Source organism: Topomyia yanbarensis, chromosome 3 (genome assembly GCF_030247195.1).
Source record: "Topomyia yanbarensis strain Yona2022 chromosome 3, ASM3024719v1, whole genome shotgun sequence".
NCBI lineage: Eukaryota > Metazoa > Arthropoda > Insecta > Diptera > Culicidae > Topomyia > Topomyia yanbarensis.
This window is the reverse complement of record NC_080672.1, coordinates 2,239,305-2,256,019: the sequence shown is the minus strand read 5'-3', so window position 1 is coordinate 2,256,019 and position 16,715 is coordinate 2,239,305. Positions and strand designations below refer to the sequence as shown.

The following is a 16,715-nucleotide window of genomic DNA, read 5'->3' as shown; positions in this document are numbered from 1 at the left end:
TAGAGTCGAATGGAAATCGTCATTTTTCATAAATTTCTCTCTACATTCGGAAAGTGTTATCCTCGTTATTAATCATATTACGTTTTCGTCTCAACTCGACGCATTCCCAAAATAAAAACCTGTTTTAATCCACCTAGTGGTGCAATTGTGCTTGTCTCATTTGTCCAGACTACGATTACATGGCTGGTTATGTTCAATACAATGGTGGAAATGAATATTTCATGTTCAGTACGATTTGCACATACATACAATGGATCGACAGCCACGATCTTGAGATACCATGTGATACTGAAACATCGCTTGAAACCAGCGGCGGATCATGGAGAAAGATTTGGGAGGTCCAGGTCCTGCCGTAAATTTTCAACTTGTTAAGAAATTTTAAACTAGTTGTAATTTTAAAGTAGCAACCCCTCACTGCATACTCCCTCCGGGCCGGTATGATTGACGATTTTTAGAGAGATTGCATAACCTTTCTATATGAGAAAGGCAAAAATGTACCAAAGTCCAAAAAAGTCAAACATCCCGAACCACCCTGAAATTGCACGATTTCAGTTGATTCTTACGGCTGATTACTAGTTTTCTCCTCATCTGCTGACGGTAGTGGTAGCAGACATATTTTGGTCACCGGTCGCGTCAGGTAACCAGTCGAAGTTCGTAGAGTGACGACTCGAACTACACCGCCGTCGCCTGGATGTATTTGGTGAATCCGTGCCAATTTCCATTTCATCGGTGGTTGGTTTTCATCGACAATGATGACAAGTCTGCCGGGCTCGATATTGACTGCTGGCTGCCAATTCTTCACTCGTGCCTGAAGCTGCGACAGATATTCGGTATACCATCTGCGCCAAAAGTGTTGAAGCTGTTGCTGGATTAGCTGCCAGTGTGAGAGCCGGTTGGCTGGAACACTGTTATAGTTCTTGTCGGGAAGTGCTTGTAGCGATGATCCAACAAGAAAGTGAGCTGGTGTGAGCGGTTGGAGATCTGTGGGGTCGTCCGAAAGCTGTGTGAGGGGCCTGGAATTAAGACAACCTTCTACTTGGGCTAGGAGGGTTGTAAAATCTTCATAAGAGACGGAGGAATTGCCTAAGACACGGAGCAAGTGTTTCTTAGCGGAGCGTACTGCGGCTTCCCATAGTCCGCTGAAGTGAGGGGCGGCAGGGGGGTTAAAGTGCCATGTGATGCCATTGTTGCTGCACTCTTTCTGAATTGCTTCGTGGTGGTTGCGGTCTCTTAAGTTACGAAGGAGTTCTGCTATACTGTTGCGTGAACCGACAAAGTTGGTTCCATTGTCGGAATAAATATCCGAACATTTTCCTCTCCGTGCTGTAAACCTTCGTAGAGCTTGGATGAACCTTGCAGTAGACAAGTCGGAAACCAGCTCTAAATGTACTGCCTTCGTACAGAAGCAGATAAACACCGCTACGTAAGCCTTCGTTGATCCCTTCCGGTAGCCTTGGCGAATATATACAGGACCAAAATAATCGACGCCTGTTGTAGTGAATGGACGAGCTGCGGTGATTCTTGGTGCAGGTAATTGAGCCATGAATTGTTGTTGAAGTTTCGGTTTAGCTCGGTAACACATTAGACAACGATGAGTTGTTAAACGGCATAGATTTCGCCCTCCAAGTGGCCAAAAACGTAATCGAATTGAGTTCAACAGGAGTTGAGGACCCGCATGCAAGAGTGTTTTGTGATAGCTGCTGGCGAGAAGCTTTGAGAATTTATGGTTTCCTGGAATGACCATAGGATGTTTAGTTTCTTCGGGAATGCTAGAATTCGCCAATCGACCTCCAATTCGAATGATTCCCTCCTTGGTAAGCACTGGGTTGAACCAGCGAAGTTTGGATCCTCGGTGAACCGGTTCGTTTGCGAAAAGTGCCTTGAGCTCCTTGGGAAAGGCCTCCTGCTGGACCAGCTGAACGAGACACATTTCTGCTTCGCTTAGTTCCTGGGTGGTAAGTGGTAAAGACCGTAATCTTTTCTCTGCTCCCGTGCGAAGGTTTCTTAAATATCTCCGGCAATATGCTGTAACACGGATGAGTTTTGTATATTCAGAAAACTGCTCAAAATACCAATCGTTGAACGTTTTCACAGGAACCACCACAGCTACGACAGTTTTCCTTCTCTCCATTTCATGTGTATCTGATTCTGGTAGAGTTCCTAATTGCGTTGGCCATGAATTCCAATCTGCGACCAGCCATAATGGACCATCCCACCATGCTGAATCTACAATCATTTGGCCTGGATCAAACCCACGGGAGAGTTGATCCGCTGGATTCTGAATCCCTGGTACATGCCTCCAATGACAGTTCTGGGTAGAGTGTTGAATGAATGAGACGCGATGTGCTACAAACGTCGTCCAGGCATTCGGTGGCTGTGCGAGCCATTGTAGAACCGTTTTGGAATCCGTCCAAAAAAACGATTCACATGTCAGGTTGAGAGACTTCGTCACCTTCTGATGCAGTTCTACCGCCAGCTGTGCTCCACACAGCTCTAACCGGGGAATCGTCTGACGCTTGAGTGGTGCAACTCGAGATTTGGACGAGATGAGCGACGCCGTGACTTGTCCTTTGCTGTCTTCAGAACGCAAATAACTGCAGGCACCGTACGCCTTTTCCGATGCATCCGAGAATGAGTGTAGTTGAAACGAAATCGCATTGGGACAGACAACGAATCGAGGAATACGAATTTCATTTAAATTGGGGAATTGAGCATTGAAATCCATCCAAGAGTCTACTAACGATGACGGCAGATTATCGTCCCAGCCTAATGCCTTATGTGCTGTATCCTTAAGCTCCCAAATTTGCTGCATAAACATCTTCGCCTTCGTTACGACGGGTCCGACTAGCCCCAATGGATCAAACACCTTCGCGATACAGGAAAGCACCTTCCGTTTAGTTAGCGCAACCGACTGAACCTCCTCGAATTGGATCTTAAATCTGAATGTATCCGTACGAGGCTCCCAAACCAAACCCAAAGTTTTCACCGTTCGTTCGGCATCAAAATCGACATCGTTCTCGAAAGGAAGAGCCAGATTATCTTCAGCGACACCTACAAGAGCGTCTTCATTGTTCGAAATCCATTTGCGTAACCGAAATCCTCCCGTTCGCAGCAATCCATCAAGTTCACTTCGGATGATCTTTGCCTCCTCCACGTCGTTTGCTCCAGTGATAACATCATCCATGTAGACGTCCTTAGCAATCCGTTCAGCCGCCAGAGGAAAGGTGGCCGCTTCGTCGATAGACAACTGCTTCAAGGTTCTGGTGGCTAAGAAGGGAGCTGGTTTCGTACCGTAAGTAACGGTCAACAATTCGTATGTTTCTACCGGTTGGTCTGGTGAAAAGCGCCAAAGAATCCTTTGTAACGACAAATCTTCGGGATCCATCAAAATTTGCCGAAACATCTTCTCAACATCTGCGATTAGAATAATTGGATACTGTCGGCTTCGCATGATAATTGTGCGCAAATCATCCTGGATAACTGGCCCATTCAGAAGTACGTCATTCAGAGCCACTCCTGTGGATGATTTGCTGGATGCGTCAAAAACCACTCTGACGCGGGTTGTTGTGCTTGAATCCTTTATTACCGGGTGATGCGGAAGATAATAGCTAGTAATAGCCCCGGGATGTTCTTCAGCAACCTTCCTTAAATGTCCACGATCCTTGTAATCGGAGATAAACGTATGGTACTCTTTCTTTAACGCCTCATCTCGTGCCAGTCGCCGTTCGAGCAGCATCAGACGTCGGAAAGCCGTAGATCTTGACTCACCCAGTTTAGCCAAGCCATCCTGAGATTTTTTTTATTTTGTGCGATTCGTATGAACTTCACCACAAATAAGTCTGCTACTAAACCTTCCATTTAAGACTGAGCTTGTGAAAATCGAATTAGCCGTTTTTCAAGGAACGGAAGAGACTTAAATTCTGAAATATTCCAAGAACTAGGAACATGCAAAATTGTCGAGAAGGACGCTGGAATCAAAAGAACTTTGTCTGACCATCAGCGATCAAGAAGGCTCTAGCAAAACTAAATGTAGATCTTACAAACAAAGGTACCATCAGCACTTACCGCAAGGAGAGCCGGGAATCCATTATTCATGTTAATGTTTGTAGCCTTGGAGTGACGGGAGAGATGGACTGAAAAGTTTGCGAGGATATACCCACAGCGACCATCAAGCGATCTGATACAGCATTGGTAACTTGGTTTGAATAACGAGAGAAAGTGGAAAACAGCGATCTTTCACAAGGACGTGTCCGTCGAAGAATTTAAATTTGAGGGCATCCTCTTCAACCTAAATGCGAACGAGTTAATGGCAGTACCAGTGGCGTAGCCAGGATTTTCGTTTGGGGGGGGGGGGGGTGTTCAAAATTTATTATGTGAAAAACAGTTGTTCAGAAAGTTCACGTCAAGGGATAATATTATTTTAAATTCAAATAATGGAAGAACAAATACAAAGGAAGGAGTCGTAAGATAAACTTTGAAGTAAACACCTTTTAAAGTTTTATTGTGTTTGTTTTATTTTTGAATTCAAACTTGTGTTAATACATTTTGTTCATGTATTACAAAGATTTGTCTATCTTCTTTTTTTGCAAAAAAATCATCTACTACCTCGTCTTCATTGACCTCAATATCTTCATGAATAAACATTAAAGCCAATCCGTTGAGCCGTTCTTCGGATGTCGAATTTCTCAGGTATGTTTTTAAAAGCTTCAAAGTAGAAAACGATCTTTCGGCCGTACACGTAGTGACCGGGATGGTAGCCATTATTTTATACAAACTGTATATAGTGGGTAACAAATCTTCATCACAATGGCTTAACGCCTCAATTGCGTTCCGTGGTTTTTGTTGAACCAATATAGGTTTCCATAATACTACTTCACCAGTTATACCGGTTTTTGAAAGGCTATAGAAATCTGCTAGCTTCTCCACCGCTTCCACAATGCTATTCGTGTTCGTTCCAGGTGAAAAGTTTAGTAGCACCTGGAATGGTTTCAAGATGTCTCTGTGGGTTTCAAATTTTTCAATCAATGACTGAATGGTGTTGTCGAGGAATGGGATGTACACTGATCGCCTATAATATTCTTCCGGAGATGCCGAAGAAGCGTTGAAACGGTGAGTTTGACGCGCCGCAGTTCTTGGTTTCGAAATTATAATATTTAAATCTGAACACAAGATTTCCAGCTTTTTAAAAATTTCTGAAAACGTCTCATCTGCATCCGTACGAATTTGTTGCAAATGGTCTTTCACTTGCATAGCCGAATCAATTGCCACACTCAGATCTAAACTTGGTTTTTGAAGATATTTGCTCAACGGAAGCGTTATTGCAAATACGTAATCTGTGACGTAAAGATTTATCAAGAAATCAAATTTTTCAATTGCACTCTATAACAACTGTGCATCGGTAGCCGTGCTTTTGTCCGTCCACCCTTGAATTTCCAACAATGCATTTATAACAGGTTGCAACAATTCTATGAATGTGCGAACGGAGTCGTGTCGTTCAACCCATCGTGTTGGACACATCCTCTTTAATTTCTGAACTGTAGGTTCACTCTCAAACTTTTCAATCTCCAAAGATAGCACTCGTTGACGTTTTGGTGAGTTGAAAAAGTTGTATGTAGCCTCTATTGTACCCATACAGTTCCGTATTCCTTGGAGGTTACACCCTTCCGAAATAGACAAGTTCAGGGTATGAGAGAAACAGTGTACGTATATGGCCTTTGGGTATTTTTCTCTTACTAAAGCCTGAACTCCTCGTTAATGTCCACTCATAGAACGAGCTCCATCGTAGCCTTGACCAACTAAATAAGAGGGGTTCAAACCGATTTGTTCCATAGTCAAAATTATCAAATCTGACAATCCTTTGCCCGTCATATCCTCAACCGGTACGAACTGAAGAAAATCTTCGTGAACTTTGTTATCCATGACATAACGTACGCAAAAAGACATTTGTGATTGGTTTCTTATGTCTGTTGTTTCATCGCTCAAAATTGAAAAAAAATTTGCTTCGTTGACTCTTCTTACAAGCTTCCGAAGAATAATGTTATTAAAACAATTTATCATTTCGTTTTGAGCTTGAGGACTAACATGCGTCGCATTGGCACCTGAGTTTTCTAAATGATTTTTTAACACACCATCTCCAGCATCAACCCGAAACTTCAAAAGAGACCTAAAATTCCCTTCTTCTTTACGATACGGCTCATCGAAATGTATTGGCCCAGAGTCTCGGTGACCACGAAAAGCTAACCCCTTTCGTGCTAGAAAAATTGCACTTTTAATGATGGGCTTCATGTTCTCTTTTAGCTTCGCTGACTGAGCTCGGTTACCTTCAGTTAATGCAAAGTCTATACTTGACCGAGAACAAGATTGTGAAGCCAAAAATGATCCTGCTCTTTCTAGACACGCAACGTGATATTTCGTTTTTTCGTGTAAACGGAAATCTTCTCTGGCGTCCTTCCATTTCTTGTAGGGCGTTTTAACAAGATATCCTGCAGATGCACTGCTTTGGCCTACAGTTGTCGAAAATAATACACAGTATTTGCAAAATGCTCCATCTCTAGAGGGAGAATAAAGAAGCCAGTCCCATTCACCCAACCATCGAAAGCAAAATCTTAAGTTCCTTGAACCGGAAGCAGGGAATTTATATTCAACACTAGGCATCCAGGGATTCCTGAGAATATCCATTCTAGTACCATCGTCAGTCTAATCGAGATCGAAAGCAAATGAATAAAAGGGCAACTATTAGTAGAATTGTAAATATATTTTAGTGTGATCGAGAAATATCGAACTTCTTCAAAAGTATGTCGAGTATTTTATAATATAATCAGAGGAGTACAATTATATTTAGATTTAATGTACATACAAACATGTATATAAATATTAATATACATATTTCATTAGTTTGTGAACTCCGTTAGAATTTACCTCAAACTTCCGATACATACTGCAGTTGCTTGACCTAGAAGCCAAAACCTTACACGTGAACATGTTATTTTGGCTGCCTAACTCCCCTGAAAATGTTAGTAAATTCGATCTACGTGAATCATATGGTTCAAAGTTCAATCGGAAATATCGGTCAAATATTTGGAGAAAATCGTTAGTTTCACAATTTTGTCCGTAACCAACGATTTCTTTCATGCGAAAAATTAAGAATCTTTTTAATGTAACACTCGTGAAGTTCCGAAACCAAAAGACGAAATTGACAAGTGCTTAAATTGAAGGGCGCTCTGATCTGTAATTCGAGTGCATGTGTACATTTGAACCAGCTTCGGTTCAAAACTCATAATGTTAAATACATATAGTGCGTACATTGATAAAACTCGCAGAAAGCAAAATTGGTAACCGCTTGGTTATGTTGAGTGTAGAGAAAGAACTTTTGCCAGGAACCTTAAGTATGTAGATAGCAGTACGTACGCTCAAAGATTGAGTTCGATCCCAGTCAAATTCATTCGAAAACTATTTGTTTCCAGCCAGAATTTCGGCTTAAATGAATCAATCGATTCTGAGTTGGAATCAGTTTATTCATTTGAGCCAGAATTCCGGCGGAAGCCAAGAAGATTTACGGCTCAAATTCTGTATGGTTTGAATGGAATCGTGCAGGTAAATATTGACGCTTATTTACATTCTCGAATGAGCATGTTCGGACTTGTTCACTAAATGTGGGTGTGGAACGAACACACAACTAAAGTGAATCTTGTGTTCGATTTTTACATGGCAAGTCTTCCCGTAGATATAATAAATCTTGAACATTAAAACATTATTTTTTTTTGGTACTGAATCGATCATTGTTATATAAGTAAATTATACTCCTTTACCTGTTTCCCGACGTAAGTACCAATATCACCACGAGTCGGTAACTCAACTTTTTTGGATGAACATGGTTCGAGTCGCGGTTTTTTGGTAACGGTTTCCGACGGGCACTCTTTATTTTCATTGGGGAGATCACCTACAAATTTGAATGATCCGCGTTATGGATGCATAAATTTCATAGGTTTACCATTGTACTGTACACTGAACATTTTAGCTTAACTTACCTTTTCGCGGAGCAGCGGTGACGGTAGACTGCGAGAAAAATTTGCGTATGTCCATTGTGAAAACTAATTAAGCTTGAATTTAAACAATCACTTCAAACACGTTCCGACACGCGCAGCGAAAATATAGTTGTGGTGCAGGGCTAAAATGAATGATGAATTGCTAAATGAGTCGTTCATTCTCGTTGTAGCTTCGGGTCCTTCATTCGTGTTTTGAGTTAGTTGCACAATGCTTCCCTGTCAAAAAAAATGCGGACGAACATGGTCAGGCGATTTAAAAAGTTTGACGTTTGACTCAACTCGCCTGTGCTAATTGCCCCTAGGCACAAATGCAATTTGCGAATGCGATTTAAAGGCAATATCAATACTTAGACAAATTTTCTGGCGGCTTAAATGGACTTGGTTGTTTTTTGCGTTTTTCAAACATGGCGGTTCATGTTTGGCTTAAGCTTAAAATTGTTTTTTGAACAATTGGTGTGTTCTGATTTTGTATTTTCTTTGTCTAGTACACTTCATTTAGCCAACGAATGTAGAAAATTGTGGAATCGTGTGTAAGTATAGTAGAACAAGATCTCTGACCTAAAGTCTTAATGAACGTCAGATTGTGATAAGTTTTGGTGTGCATTACTAATTCCACCTTTGATTCTTCCTATAACTTGGTGGTGATTACCTAGTATACTGGTAAGTATATGTGAGTAGATAATGAATCCGAAAATATTATTTTCATTTTCATATTGGGCAATTAAGGGCGATTAAATGGCACGTTCCGTGGGCGATTTGGGGGCGATTTAAGGGTTGGGCGGCAAAAAAATGACGGCGGCAAATCGCCCAAATGTTGCATTTGAAATAGCCCTCTAATTGCCAGCAATTTGCTGGCAAATTGAAGGGCAATTAGCGCATCCGAGTTGGCAAATAGCCCCCGTTAGCCAGCAACTTGCGCTTTTTGACTGGGTTGCTAACCATCTTGAGTAAAACGGTAGCCAGTAATGCCATATAAACATTAGCGCAACGAAAGCGCATTTTATAATATATTCAAATTGTACTAAGCAGAATACACAAGAAATATTACTTTAACCCTATAATATATCATTTTCTTCGTATTTTAATTGCGAAAACAGCTGTGCAGGTCAAATTAAGAAATATATTGAATTAATAATGCGGTTTTGACTTTTTTCACAAAAATTTCAATAACTTTACAAATTTTCAACCGATTTGAAAAAAATTGAATGACTCTAAAAGTTGAAAGAATTGTCTAGAGATGGTCAAAAAATGGATTTCCGAGATTTTAAATTTATTTTGAAACACTAACTAAAAGAGAAGAGCGAAAGTGGAAAAATCGGGTTTTGGAAAATACCACGAAATGGGGTGGAATTTGAAATGAAAAAAATATTTCTGACCAGTAATACATTGATAACACGCAACGCTACTGTTACAGCAGTTACTGTGCGCAAATTATACTTGCAAGCCATTATTTTGAAAAACTATAAAAAATAGAAAATAAAAGAGTAAAAATCAGCGTAAATGATTATTAATTTTTTTTCTACTTCAAAATAAAATTAAATTAATTGAATAAATAAAACAACCAGTATCTAAACTGGTATTGTCACGAATCACATTTTCACTAACAGAACAAAACACTAATGAGAACCGTACACTGGGGTACAAATGTACCCCCCGCCAACTTTAACTCCTGCTTTCACGAAGGCCAAAGGCAAAATGGCTTACCACCTTTTCCTACCCTTACTATGAACCCAGGTCGGTCAATGCCGAGTTCTCGTCTTCACATGGTTACAAAGATGGCGTGGGGTACATTTGTACTCCAGTGCAACGTTCTAGGGTTAAAACCATACGACCATTTATAAACAAGTGCTTGAAAAAATCAAGAATAAATCCCTGTGTTTAGGATACGCAGAACTTTAGTTTCTTACCGTTGAAATTTAATTTTCTTTTTCCCATTTTTATTACAATTTTGTTCTCTCTTTTAATTGTATTAAATGGCTGGAAGCATATTTAAATCTGAAAATCTTTGTTTTAATTATAAATTTTCGCTTGGGAGGGGGGGGGTTTGACCCCCAAACCCCCCCCCCCCCCTGGCCTACGCCACTGGGCAGTACTAACAAGGGCGACAAAAGGCCCAGCTGCAGAAAGGTATCCGGAGAAGCTAGAGGTCACCATCGAAAGATTTTCCCCGCAACCTGAACCAATCTTCGCCGTACAGTGAGGAGGATGATCACGAAGAAGCAGCTCGAATTACCGACAAGCAGCTAATCGAGATGGCGAAAGCCATGAGTAGAAGGACCAAATACTAGCCTCTCATATATTGCTGAAAAAAGCGATATATGAGAACCCGGATATGTTCAGAATGATCCGATAACTGGAAGCGAAAGAAGCTGATGTTGCTTCCGATGCCGGGAAAACTTGGAGATCTTCCAGCGTATAGGTCAATATGTCTCTTGGTACTGTTAGAGAGAGTAATCCTGAACAAGCTAACTAAGTACACGGACCGTGAGAACGGCATGTCATGCAATTCGACTTCGTTACAGGCAGGTGTAGAGTGAATTCCACCCGAACGGTTGTGGGAGCTGTGATGACAACAGAGAAAAGGATATCGCTATTGCGTGGTGGTTAACTTAGACGTGAAGAATGCTTCAATAGTATTAGCTGGGAAGCAATCGCCCATTCGCTGTACAGCATGAGTAACTCTGCAGGATATTACAGAGCTGCTTTCAGTACCGAACACTGATCTATGAGACAGACAAGGGAGAATGACAACTACGACTGACGTTCCTCGGCCCGACGGTGTGGAACGCTGTTTACGATGGAGTATTCTCAGAGATGTAACGATTTTTGGTTTCGCGGATAATGTGGTGTTCTAAGTAATTGGAGAATCACTAGCTGAGCTGGAGGCCCTCGCCATGGAATCGTCTCCATCACAAAGCAGAGCTGGTGTTTGTGAATGACTGAACTGTTGTCTAGAAAGGAATCGCGTATTACCTGTAGGACAGTTGAAAGCTGAAAGAGGCAGAGTCAAAGATTCATTAACTGCATATGTTGTCACTTACGATTAGTGTAAGTGCACATTGTGATTCCATAGATATCCGATATGGGATGCACTGTATAATTAGAGCTCTTAAGTAACCCACCCAGTGTTGACTAGCAGCCTTAAGACAGCAACAGGAGAAAATCGCGGTCGGAGAACATATCATCGACTCGAACTTTTAAAGTCACAACGATTATGGGGGAAGACTATGAGAGTAACCACAGCTTTGGTTGAGGCGCCAGTGTATCGGGCATCACGAACCATCTGGAATCGCCGGACCGAAGCCCGTGAGCAGACTAGTTACACCGTCAGGAACTAGATCGAGTGAAGCGCCAGCGGTTGGTCGTCGAGTTTTCAGCGAACCGGAAGCAGCGAACCAGAAGCTACGCTCCATCCGGTATCGCCGAACCAACATCGCCAAGTACTGGTTGGCCTTTTGAGTAGGATTCATGGACTATCCGAGTAGATGGCGACAAAACTGGGAGCAAATTGACTCACGCAACGGGCATCGGTATCGAGAGAAATTCCGCCGCTGAGGAATAAATAACTCACTGAGATGACTCGCGAAAACAGGAACAAAATGGCTCACAGAAACGGGAGCCACATGGCTCACGAAAGCTCACCACTGCGATTAACCGAATAGGTGTTCGGAGCTAAACGGCTCGAATGTATGCTCTATTGTATCATTTTGTCATAACTTGTCCTGGACAATATATAATCATTTTTATACAAAGACATACCTTAAGTACCACCATTAAAGCTGAAATAGATTGTTAAAATCATGTAAACGGAAAAAGCGAAATTGAAATTTCAACAAAAGAACATTCTATTCGAAATATCTCGTGATCTCGATCTTGTACAGGGTATCTATGTTCGGAAAACCTGTTCGGAAGATCGAGCTGTGAAAGACCAAATAGTTTTCAACTCTACCACTAGCTTATGCCAGTGATCATGCTATTTGTTGAGTCCACTGTATCTCAAGACCGAATCAGCCTCTTCACGATATAACGCTTTGATACAGTCTCGTGGGGCAGAAGGAAGGAAGAAAAGTAAGGACTATTTTAAGTGGTTGTGCACGAAAGTCAATGCACTTTTGAAAGTGGTTATGCAGTCATTTTCAATGCACTTTTAAAACTTTTCAACTTTACTATAATAAACACACACACAGACATTTTCACATCTCGACGAACTGAATCTAGTGGTATATGACACTCGACACTCCGGGTCTAGCATGACAAGTCGAGTTTCAGAGTGATTGCATTCCTTATATGAAAAAGGCAAATATGAACTTATGATTCCTATACGTTTCGTAAATCCGTACGACTGCACAACAAGATGGGGGAAAATGCAAGTATTTTGAAGATGTACACGGAACAGAGCCAAATGACTATCATATACCAAACAAACATCTTCAAACAAATCTACAAGTTTTCAAACACAAGCAATAAACCAAACCTGCCGTTTTCACGAGAGCTCGAAAAATTATAGTATGCACAGAATGTACGTTCGCCAGTTCGCCAGTCCATATGTAAAATGCTACAATCCTGTTTCTGTACATTGTTATCAAGCAGGGTCATCTTTGACCAATTTTCATGCTTTTTGTGTAAAATCGGTTCATGTGCCACTACAACGGTACGAGAACTATCCAAGCAACCAAAAGTTCGGATAATACCTAAAAGTACTCCTTAATGTTCATATTAAGTTCTTAGTGATCAATCAAGCTTTTATTTGAAATTTAGAAACAGATAAACCGCTATTAGAAATTGTACTGTTCGGAAAATTATTTAAAACGAAAAACTTAACCATCCCTTTCTTATGTGAACTTTTGATTGATTCAATAAAGTTTGCTTGAATTGTTTAAGTAAAACAACCCCGATATCCGAAATCACCCTGCGGAAACGTCCACAAGAACGATCGCAGGAAAATTTAAAATGAAAAAAATATACTTTTTTTTTGTTTTAATAAAAATAAATATTTGTTTTTTGTTTGCCACCCCCTTCAGAAAACAAATTGTGCTTGGACATAATTTTTAAAAAAGATTTGTAATGGCCTAACTCATTTTCGACAAAAATCCATAAAGAACGCTACTTTCTTTTACGCTTCTTTTACGCTACTTTCTATACTTTCATGGGCAGTACAGGCTGCTGATGCCATAGCTCGAGTCAGACATGAACTGATTCATGAGTTATTACATCTTGATCATGATCTGGTTCTCGTGGTTGTGAAACAGTTTGCAAAATCAAAACAGTCTGAATACTTTCTCGTGAACAATTTCACGAAACTCGGAAAATTATTCATGAATCCTTTCAATCCTCTTAAACTAATTCATGACACCTTATATATTAGTAACGATTTAATATCCACACACGTGAAATAGTTCACAAAATTAATAAAATTCATGGATATGTGAACTCATACATGATACCAAGCGTACAAGCCACGATTCATGGTTTATTATTCATAATTTTAGGAACTTGGTCACGATTTTCGTAAATCGTTCAGTTTACGAAATTAGACACACAGAAATCAAGAATCAAAGAGATTGAAATAAGAACAAGATCTGAATCAGATGAGATGAAGCAGAAACGCAAAACCTTTTACCTTTTTATGCTAGGCTCTGTGTCTTTTTGCTTAATATAGTTTTAAACCAATTCTCTTCTTAGAGATGAGTAAGGTTATGATCGTATCATGTAGTAGAAATATAATTCCTTATCACCATAAATCCAAAGAAAATCTGATCAGAAATCTTCTTTAATAGTGAACTGTGTTCCACATTGACAGAGATTTCATACGCCGAATTTTGAAAAAAAAAAAAGGGTAAAAATCTATCACGCACCCAAACCCCTAACAGACAGCATCACAGTATACCATCCACCGAGCAAACGAGAAACTGCATCATATGAACGGAATGGAAAAGCTGATGGCACAAGGACTCCGCTCGCGTCAAAACTTGCTAAAAAATGGGGAAAGCTTTTTCCCACAGCGATTTGCTCTCGCCGCTGTTCTCTACCCACCTTTCGCGTACATTCGTAAACGTCATTTGTTTTTTGCTGACTAGATAATATTGGCATGGGTGAATCCAATATGTTTTAATCATCGTTATTGAGTTCAAGGTGATAAGTCAGAACATTTTCAATTCAGTTAGTTGGCTGTCTTTATAGACGATCGAAAACACAACCCTACTTTTCTAAAAACCCTCTACTAATGACGTGATTAATCCTCCATACCTTCAACCCTGTTTTTTGCTGTTTACTTTGTTCGGAATCCTTCTCTGTCCTTCTCGCTCACACCGCCCACACAATGACCGATATGTACGACGATGCCAGACACGTCACTGTACAACGGCAGACGGTGACGACGAGAACTACACACACCCAGGTTTTGCCGGAGTGAAATTCTGTTTTCCATTTTTTTTTGTCAGAAAAACTTGGTTATACCCTGAAACGAGCAAGTTTTTGTACTGTTTGCTCTGGTTCCTCTACCATTGCACTGTACTGCTGCTGCTGCCGCTGCTGATGCCATTTGGTGCAATCCTTTAGCCCCATTCCCACAAATCTTCGTGTGGATCCGTTCCCTGAATCCATGTAGGGTATGCTTTCTCCCCCTCTGGGAGTTCGGTTGCAAATATGTTGCTCGGTACTCCCACCAACTGGAGGAGCCCTCCGACCGTTCATACAACCCATCAGCATGAATCAGTTTTGAAGTAAGTTTATACATAAAATATCAGCAGCGCTTTTTCTCGCTCTGCCCGTCTGACAAAAGCTATTGTGTGTCGGTTGCTTCTACACATCAGCAGCAGCAGTAGCAGCAGCAGCAGCTCTGCTCCGACGATGCTCCAAACGAACCTATTGCTTTCTGGTGTGGCATCCTGATGTAGGAGCGTGCGAGTGAGGGACGAGGTGAAAGTTTTGTCGAGTTGAAGAAGCTTTTTTCGCCCCAATATCAGACGAGAGCTGAATAACTTCGAGTTAGTTGCACCTTCGGTGGTATATGGGTGGGCTGGGTGTGCATCGACTACTGCTGCTGCTGCTGCACTGCTGCTACCGAGTTACAGAGGAAAATTGTCTGTTTGGTAGCACTTGCTGCACCGTCGTCGTGTCTCCCCTGCTGAAAGCGAGAATGGAATTGAATTTTAGTGTCCTTTGTTGGATGTGCTAACGGGATATCGACCAATCAATTTGTTTGCTTTAAATTTAGAATTTTCTAATGTTGGTGTACTAGTACTACCCTTGCCTTGGGTTTGAAACACAACACTGCTATGAAATGTGATCAAAGCACAGGAGGAGGACTAAACATTTGTGTATTTAATTAACCCTGATGAATAGGATTACCTGGAGATGATGTTGTTCTAATCGTCCAAACTAAATTTTATTGTATTATAATATTTTAAATTGGCTTTTGTGCAAAATGATGTTCATTCGTGAAAAATACTCAATTCTTGATATAAAGGGTTGGTTGAAGCTAGCGTTTATAGCTGTTTATAGTTTAATAATCACAAGCTTGACTACATTGTCCTCCATACACAGCTGGCCAATAAAATAGGTGTGTGATAGATTATTTTGTTTTTCTCTCAATTACGCATACCAAGTTGCAGCAGTCTCAATCACACCTACCGCACACAGAAGCCTTGGTATCTGTCAAGTTACTAGTGGGTTGTTGGCGCTGATTATATTTGCAATCTTTGTCAAGATGCAAAACAAGACTACCGCAGGCTTTTTCGTGTGGTCAATATAATAGGTGTATGCAATATATTAACGTGTTATTATTTTACATAATTCCATTATACGTTTTATTTGGTGAAGTTTGAATTCTGCGTGTTAATAAATGTATTTAAATGTTGAATAAGTCAAAGATTTGTTGTAGAATGGGTCCAGTATCTCGCTTTACTCAAGTGGAACGAGTTTTGCTAAGAAATTTTGTTCAAGAAGATAATACGTATAAATAAATCGCGAATACACTGCGGCGTTCCGAAAACTTCGTTACAAATGCCTTAAAACCTTTGAAAAAAGGAAACACGCAAAAAACCCAAGAAAACATCTACAGCAGCTGACCATCGTATTGCAATTTTAGCGAAATATGATCCATTCGCGTCATCCAAGACCAATTCAGCACAAATTGGAAAAGTGGTAGGTCCGAGAACAGTTCGCTGTAGGCCGTAAAATTCCAATTTTTCAGAAAGAATTGCTAAGAAGGTTCCACTATTTCGAAGCCAAAGACTTTAAAAAAATGCAATTTGCTTTTCAACAGCGTTAATGGGCCTGGTTCAAAAGAAATAAAAAATGGCGACAACCTGTTTTCCTCCGATGCACAACGAAACGTTAAACGTCCAAAGTGCAAACAGTTTGATCTGCGACACACGCAAAATATGGTTAAGCACGGAGGCGAGAACAATGAGGTTTGGGGCTTGCTTTTCGTGGAATGGAGCAGGTCCTATTCTTCGCAACACCACTATAATGGCAAGATTCGAATGCAAGGCTAAAGGATGGACATCCTAAAGGATGTCATGCAGTCCTCTGCCGAAGATAACGTGCCTTTACATGACAGTTTCAGCAAGATAAAAAGACACATCGAAATATGTAAAGGTATGATTTCGGGACAATAAAGTGACTATAATTTCGGACCATGCCAATCACCTGTCATCAATCCCGTAG

The 16,715-nt window shown here is 40.7% G+C and overlaps 1 protein-coding gene across 1 annotated transcript; it reads right to left on the bottom strand.

The window, feature by feature from the left end:
- Positions 1-559: 559 nt before the first annotated feature.
- On the bottom strand, positions 560-14,609 carry LOC131693000 (uncharacterized). Its single transcript, XM_058980433.1, has 3 exons — positions 14,502-14,609; positions 4,606-4,977; positions 560-3,787 (listed from the first exon to the last, which is right to left on the bottom strand). Exons 1-3 carry the CDS (start codon positions 14,607-14,609, stop codon positions 560-562), a joined length of 3,708 nt encoding a protein of 1,235 aa, XP_058836416.1.
- Between the last annotated feature and the right edge of the window lie 2,106 nt (positions 14,610-16,715).